Source organism: Engystomops pustulosus, chromosome 5, assembly GCF_040894005.1.
Source record: "Engystomops pustulosus chromosome 5, aEngPut4.maternal, whole genome shotgun sequence".
Lineage (NCBI taxonomy): Eukaryota > Metazoa > Chordata > Amphibia > Anura > Leptodactylidae > Engystomops > Engystomops pustulosus.
In genome coordinates this window covers 152,363,414-152,369,874 of record NC_092415.1, presented here as the reverse complement: position 1 = coordinate 152,369,874, position 6,461 = coordinate 152,363,414, and the positions used below count along the sequence as shown (strand labels likewise).

General features: G+C 46.5%; 2 protein-coding genes across 4 annotated transcripts; both read right to left on the bottom strand.

The window, feature by feature from the left end:
* Nucleotides 1–930: 930 nt before the first annotated feature.
* LOC140133349 (uncharacterized) lies at nt 931–4,177 on the bottom strand. 3 transcript variants are annotated; one of them, XM_072153444.1, is made up of 3 exons: nt 2,064–4,177; nt 1,682–1,777; nt 1,420–1,603 (listed from the first exon to the last, which is right to left on the bottom strand). In XM_072153444.1, the coding sequence occupies exons 1-3, from the start codon at nt 4,175–4,177 to the stop codon at nt 1,552–1,554; spliced, it is 2,262 nt and encodes a 753-aa protein (XP_072009545.1). In that variant the 3' UTR covers nt 1,420–1,551. The 3 variants fall into 3 exon arrangements, with proteins under 3 accessions (XP_072009543.1, XP_072009544.1, XP_072009545.1); XM_072153442.1 differs by having other exon boundaries at nt 931–1,603; nt 1,682–4,177; XM_072153443.1 differs by having other exon boundaries at nt 931–2,173; nt 2,282–4,177.
* Nucleotides 4,178–4,216: 39 nt separating this feature from the next.
* LOC140133351 (uncharacterized) lies at nt 4,217–6,250 on the bottom strand. Its single transcript, XM_072153445.1, has 2 exons — nt 5,612–6,250; nt 4,217–5,527 (listed from the first exon to the last, which is right to left on the bottom strand). The coding sequence occupies exons 1-2, from the start codon at nt 5,657–5,659 to the stop codon at nt 4,217–4,219; spliced, it is 1,359 nt and encodes a 452-aa protein (XP_072009546.1). The 5' UTR covers nt 5,660–6,250.
* Between the last annotated feature and the right edge of the window lie 211 nt (nt 6,251–6,461).

Below are 6,461 nucleotides of genomic sequence, written 5' to 3'. Positions count from 1 at the left end.
ATTTTAAGATTCTGGTTCATGTATCACTGAGACCAAATTGCAACTCAAAAGCCGCCTATGTAATGCAAAGTTCCAACATTAATAGCTTATTGCTCCCTTCTGTGTCATAGCCCTCGATTCTGTCCTGAGTACATATGCCATAGAAAGAAAGAGGAAATCATTGTAGCTTCCCTCCAGGGCCCGCTGAACTGGAAGAAGTGGGGGCCCAGAGCAGGATCTCTCTAACCATGTCCACATCATTTCACTCTTCCTGCAGTCCCAGACAGCCCTGGATGTGTCTCTTTTAAAAAGCACTGTGCAAGGCAAGGCCTGGGCTATCCGGGACTGCAGGAGGAGCTGCATATTGATTCCTGTCCAGTGAACTCTGTGCTGGGACGACGGGTCATGTGCACACAAAAAGGGCTCTGAGTGCTACCTCTGGCAACGTACTAGAGGTCAGAATAATCCACACTAAAACAAATATTTGGAGACCAAAACTTTCTGAGACTTACAACCAATCCCATGGCCAATTGCGGCACCAGGAATAAGCTCTGAATAAATATATATATATATATATATATATATATATAATCTTTTACAATTATGCAAACGGGGTGTCTCCATTGGCTGTTAATTATACACACCTCCTTTCAGGCTTACTGCTCGCCTCCACCCTCCCTTCCCCAGCTAGAGTTATTGGTTCCGTTGCTGTTCATGATGGTCTAATCACCTCCTTTCTATTCTGTTCCAGGTCACAGGGAATGGACACATAACTCTTTCTTGGAAATCAATCTGTATGTTGATGCTTATCCATATGGTAGCTGTAAAACCAATAGACACAAAATAGAGTAGTAATTAATCCAAAAATAAAAATTAAATATGATTATACAATATTCATTAAATAAAAAAAACTATGCTAAGAAAAGAATAGATTTGAAAATTGTGAATTAGATTACTCACCGGTAATTCTATTTCCGTTAGTCCACCATGACGGCCCAACCTGGAGGATGCCCCTTGACCTCTGCAGGGACAGGAAGAAGAGAGGTTAAATGCTCCCCCCCTTGCATCCTCCCGCCAGTGATTACAAAATAACCATGCTGAGGAAGATACAACCAGATTTATTTAGTATGTTTGCTCCACATACAAAGGAAAATTATCTGGAAATAATAATACAAAGAAAGGAAGAAATCCAGCTGGGAGGGAAAATATATAGGCCGTCATGGTGGACTAACGGAAATAGAATTACCGGTGAGTAATCTAATTCACAATTTCCGCTTCGTCCCCCATGACGGCCCAACCTGGAGACTTACAAAATTAGTAAGCTTTTCTAGGGAGGGATTACAGCCTGTAACACCTTGCGTCCAAAAGATAGGTCTTTTGACAAGTGCAAGTCCAGCCTATAATGCTTGGAGAATGTAGTGGATGAAGACCATGTTGCGGCTCTGCAAATCTGATCTAGTGACGCTCCTCTTCTTTCCGCCCAAGATGTGGACATAGCCCTGGTCGAGTGAGCTCGGATTCCTGCTGGTATCGGGCTTTTCTGTAGGTCGTAACATGAGGCAATTGCCAGTCTCAGCCATCTTGCAATGGTCGCCTTCGACGCCTTCCTCCCCTTACTTTTCCCCTGAAATTGGATGAAAAGGTTAGAGTCAATACGCCAGGCCTCTGTAATTTGTAGGTATTTTAGGACAGAACGTCTTACATCCAAAGAACTCCATTCGCGTTCTCTTGCCGAAGAAGGGTTCTCACAGAAGGAGGGTAGGATAATCTCCTGATTCCTATGAAAATCGGAAACCACCTTGGGAACAAAATTTGGATCCAACATCAACACAATTCTATCATCTAGAATTTTCATGTAGGGTTCCCTAATTGATATAGCCTGAAGTTCACCTAACCTTCTAGCAGAAGTGATGGCTATCAGGAAAACTGTCTTAAGTGTCAGGTTTTTAACACTGGAGGAATCAATAGGTTCAAATGGTTCCTTCATTAAGGCATTCAAAACTAGAGTTAAGTCCCACGCTGATGATTTTTTAACAGTCTGAGGCTTTAACCTAGAGGCAGCTTTAATAAATCTTTTGACCCACCTGTGCTCGATGAGAGGCTGGTCGAAGAAGGCACTAAGCGCCGACACCTGGACCTTCAGGGTGCTGGTAGACAAACCCAACTCCAAACCCTTTTGAAGAAATTCAAGCACCTGCAAAATATTAAGGTTAGCTTGGGAAGGTGGGCTGTCCTTACAGAAGGAACAGAACCTCTTCCATATCTTATGATAGATGGCAAAGGTGACTGGTTTTCTACTTGCCTTCAGGGTCTTGATGACTTCAGATGAGAGTCCCTGAGAGCTTAAGAAGCTGGATTCAGGATCCAGGCAGACAGCTGTAATTTCCCTGGGTTTGGATGATGGATTGGACCCTGATGTAGTAGGTCCTCCGATGGCGGAAGAATGACTGGATTCTCTGGTGACATCTTCTTCAAGAGTGGGTACCAGCTTTTCTTCGGCCAGTTCGGGCAGATGAAGATGGCTCTGGTATTTTCCTGAGATATTTTCCTCAGGACCCTGGCGATCAGGGGAATTGGGGGGAAGGCGTAGACTAGTGGAATGTCCCAGGAGTGAGAGAAGGCGTCCAGCCGTTCCCTGTTCTCCCCTTTTTCCAGAGAAAAATAATGCAGGCACTTGGTATTCTCCCTTGTTGCGAACAAGTCCACTAGAGGATAACCCCACAAAGATGTTAGCCGCTGGAAGATCTCCTCCTTGAGGCTCCACTCGTTTGGTAGGATCCTTCTTCTGCTTAGAAAGTCCGCCCTTGAATTCTCCGTGCCCTTTAGATGAGTGGCAGATATTGACAGAGTGTGTTGTTCTGCCCACAAAAATATTTTCCGAGCTAGGGTACTCAGGAGAGGAGACCTGGTTCCTCCTTGTCTTTTTATGTAGGAGACCGTAGTTGTATTGTCTGATAGAATTAGGAGGTGTTGGTGGGCAAGAAGAGGCGTGTTCGCGCTGAGTGCTTCCCATACTGCTTGCAACTCTCGGAAATTTGAGGACCTTCTTGTTATCTCCTCTGTCCAGGTACCCTGGGAAAATTGCTGAGGCATCACTGCCCCCCAGCCCCTCTGGCTCGCGTCTGTCTGGATTGGGATGTAAGGGCTGTTTGACCAGAAGATCCCTTTCCTCAGATTTCCGTCTTCCAACCACCATAGCAGGTCCTCCTTGACGGCAGGTGGGATTGGGATTTTCCTGTCCAGATCCTCCTGTTTCCTGTTCCAGGATCTTAAGATCCATCCCTGGAGTATTCTGGAATGGGCCTGACACCAGGCTACCGAGGAGATGCAGGCTGTTAGAGAGCCCAGAATCTTCATAGCTTCTCTGATAGAGATCACTGATTTTCTCCTGAATCTTGTTATCAGATCCTTGATGTGGTCTCCCTTGTCCTGTGGAAGGAACGACATTTGGTAAACTGAGTTCAGGTTTACACCCAGGAATTTCCTCACAGTAGCTGGGGAAAGTTCTGACTTCTGGCAGTTTACTATCCATCCCAGTCTTTTTAAGGTTTCTAGGGTGAGATCTCTGGAGAAGAGTAAGCTCCCCCTGTCTTGGCCAACAATAAGCAGGTCGTCTAGGTACGGGACGATCAGTACGTCCTGTAGTCTGAGAGACGCCACCACCTCTGCCATCACCTTTGTAAAGGTCCTTGGTGCAGATGATATTCCAAAAGGGAGTGCACAGAATTGAAAGTGTAGTGTAGCACCCTCTGGAGACAAGACAGAAAACCTTAAAAACCTTTGTGAGAAATGGTGTATAGGGATGTGATAATATGCATCCTTTAAGTCTATAGTGCACATTAATGCATCTTGGTGAATAATGTGTGTGGCTGATCTTACCGACTCCATCCTGAATTTTCGGTAGACGATAAACTCGTTGAGACCTCTCAGGTTGATGATTAGTCGGTTTGTGCCGTTCGGTTTCTTTACCAAAAAAAGAGAAGAGTAAAAACCGGTTTTCTCTTGATCCTGTGGAACAGGTATAATCACTCCAGAAGACAAAAGAGAAGTTACTTCTTGCCATATTAAACTGTGGGATGTAAGTGACATGGAAGGTGAAGGTGGCATATATTTCGTAGGGGGAAGTCTGAGGAATTCGATGTTGTAACCATGCAGTAATATATCTAAGACCCAGGGATTTGAAGTGACCTTTGTCCATTCTCCTCTGAATCCTAGCAACCTTCCCCCTACTATGGCATCATTGTTTTTTGTTTCTATTAGGGTCTGTTGGGGTGGAGAACAGAAACCCTCTCCCTTTACCTCCTTTCGGGTAGCTCCAGCGTCCCCTTTTCCCTTTATCCTTGTAGGAATCCTTTTTGAAGTCTCGAAAGGGCTGTTTCTTAGGTATCGATCTCTCAGGAAAGCCCTTTTTCTTATCTGATGCTCTCTCAAGTATAGCATCCAACTCTGGGCCAAACACAAATTCCCCTGAGAAGGGAAGACTGCACAGTTTTGCCTTGGATCTGATGTCCCCGTTCCACTGTTTTAGCCACAGCGCCCGTCGGGTAGAGTTAGTAAGTGCTCCCTCCTTTGAAGCGAAACGGATTCCCTCAGCAGCAGAATCTGCGAGGAAGGCTGTTGCAGATTTCAGCAAAGGAAAGTTCTCCAAGATTGTTGATCTCGGAGTCCCTTCCTTGATGTGGGATTCCAACTCATTCAGCCAGTACAGCAAGTTCCTTGCGACTGAGGTGGAAGCCAAGTTAGTTTTCAGACTGAGCATGGAGGTCTCCCAGGCCTTTCTCAACAGGGAGTCAGACTTCCTGTCCATAGGGTCCTTTAATTGGGCCGCGTCCTCAAAAGGAAGGTCAGTCTTCTTTACTATTTTGGTAACTTGCACATCCATCTTTGGACAAGTGTCCCATACTTTAGACTCCTCGGGCTCAAAAACAAGTCTCTTTTTAAAGTTTTTGGACACGATAACCCTTTTTTCTGGCTCTTGCCACTCCTCAGAAACCAGCTCCTTTAACGTGTCATTCAGGGGAAACACCCTCTGGCGTTTTGCCTTCAATCCCCCAAATAGTTCCTCCTCCTTAGATCTAGGGGGAAGAATCTCCTCGATTTCCAAGGTCTGTCTAATTGCTTTTAAGAGACCATCGAGTTCCTCAAACTGAAACAGATGACGTGAATCTTCTGTTTTTTGTGAATCCGTAGGATCCTCATCTTCTACGTATGAGCATGAGGGAGCTTCGGAGTCATCCCCCCCCTCAGATATAGAAGAATCCGGCTCCACTCTAGGTTTCTTACACGGTGGAGGCCTGGACGTAGCAGCGGCCACTGAAGAGCTTATTTTCTCCTCGATAAACCCCTTTAATTCGTCTAAGAAGGATGTCTTCTCCTCTCTCATAAAATTGTCGATGCAAGACTTGCAAATCGGCTTTTTGTATGAGTCGGACATAGAGTGGGCACACATGTTGCACTTTCTAAGCCGGCTTTTCTCGGGTTTTTCAGACCTGCTCGTCTTATCCCCTTTATCCTCCTTGCCTTTCGTTTTAGACCCTTGGTCTTTCTCCTGAAAGGGCAAGCGGAGGATAATAAATGACCCACTATTTTACACACAGTAAAAAACCCAAACCTGCACAAAAATCCCACTTACAGAAACCGGAGGATGCAGGAAGGTAGGGTCTGCCTCGTCAGCCATCATAAAAGCCGTGGAAGCGCACAGGAAAATTTCAGAAATACACAGCACAGGAAACCAGCACCGCAGCGTCACACACAGATCTTAGACCTGAGATCAGCGTGACTACCTGCTCCAGGTGACCTTAAATACCTTAATGGGGAGCCCATCCCCCTGTAGAGTTCTCTGCGCCGCGCTCCCGTTCCCAGGGATGCATTGCGGTCCTGTGAGCCGCCACTTCCGGTCGCGACCGGAAGTCGTCATCGGACCTCGAGGACGCCGGGAATTGTAGTTTTTTCGGCCGCCGCGCGCTCACACGCGGATCGCGGAGCGGCGGCCAGGACGAACGGACTGGAAGGGCGGCGAAAGGGAGGACACAAGGCCGACCGAACGCCCCAGCCCGCCGGGATTTAGCCAGCCAGGACTACCCGTAAGTTTACTTCGTCCCCCCCCCCCCTGGAGGAGAGAGGGCACCTCTCTTGTCCTGCCTCGGCAGGGACAGGAAGAACACTGGCGGGAGGATGCAAGGGGGGGAGCATTTAACCTCTCTTCTTCCTGTCCCTGCAGAGGTCAAGGGGCATCCTCCAGGTTGGGCCGTCATGGGGGACGAAGCGGAAATTTACATTTTCACCACCTTTTTTTAAAAAAAACATTCCATTTGATGTAGTTGAATGCCAATCGACGATTGCATAGGGTAGTTGGTCAATGAAAAAATACTGCAATACCACTTTGTAAACATCAGAATTAAGACTATGGCCCACTTTTATTAAAGCATTTTTGCTTGTTTTCTGTCTGACTTTGCACTTAAAGGACATACAAACTAAGTCCA

Coding starts and splice junctions, on each gene's coding strand:
- LOC140133351 (XM_072153445.1), bottom strand. CDS start 5,659: ATGATGGCTGACGAGGCAGACCCTACCTTCCTGCATCCTCCGGTTTCT. Junction 5,528..5,611: donor TCCTGCATCCTCCGGTTTCT/GTAAGTGGGATT, acceptor TTGCCCTTTCAG/GAGAAAGACCAAGGGTCTAA.
- LOC140133349 (XM_072153442.1), bottom strand. CDS start 4,177: ATGGACAAAGGTCACTTCAAATCCCTGGGTCTTAGATATATTACTGCA. Junction 1,604..1,681: donor GCGAATGGAGTTCTTTGGAT/GTAAGACGTTCT, acceptor ATCCAATTTCAG/GGGAAAAGTAAGGGGAGGAA.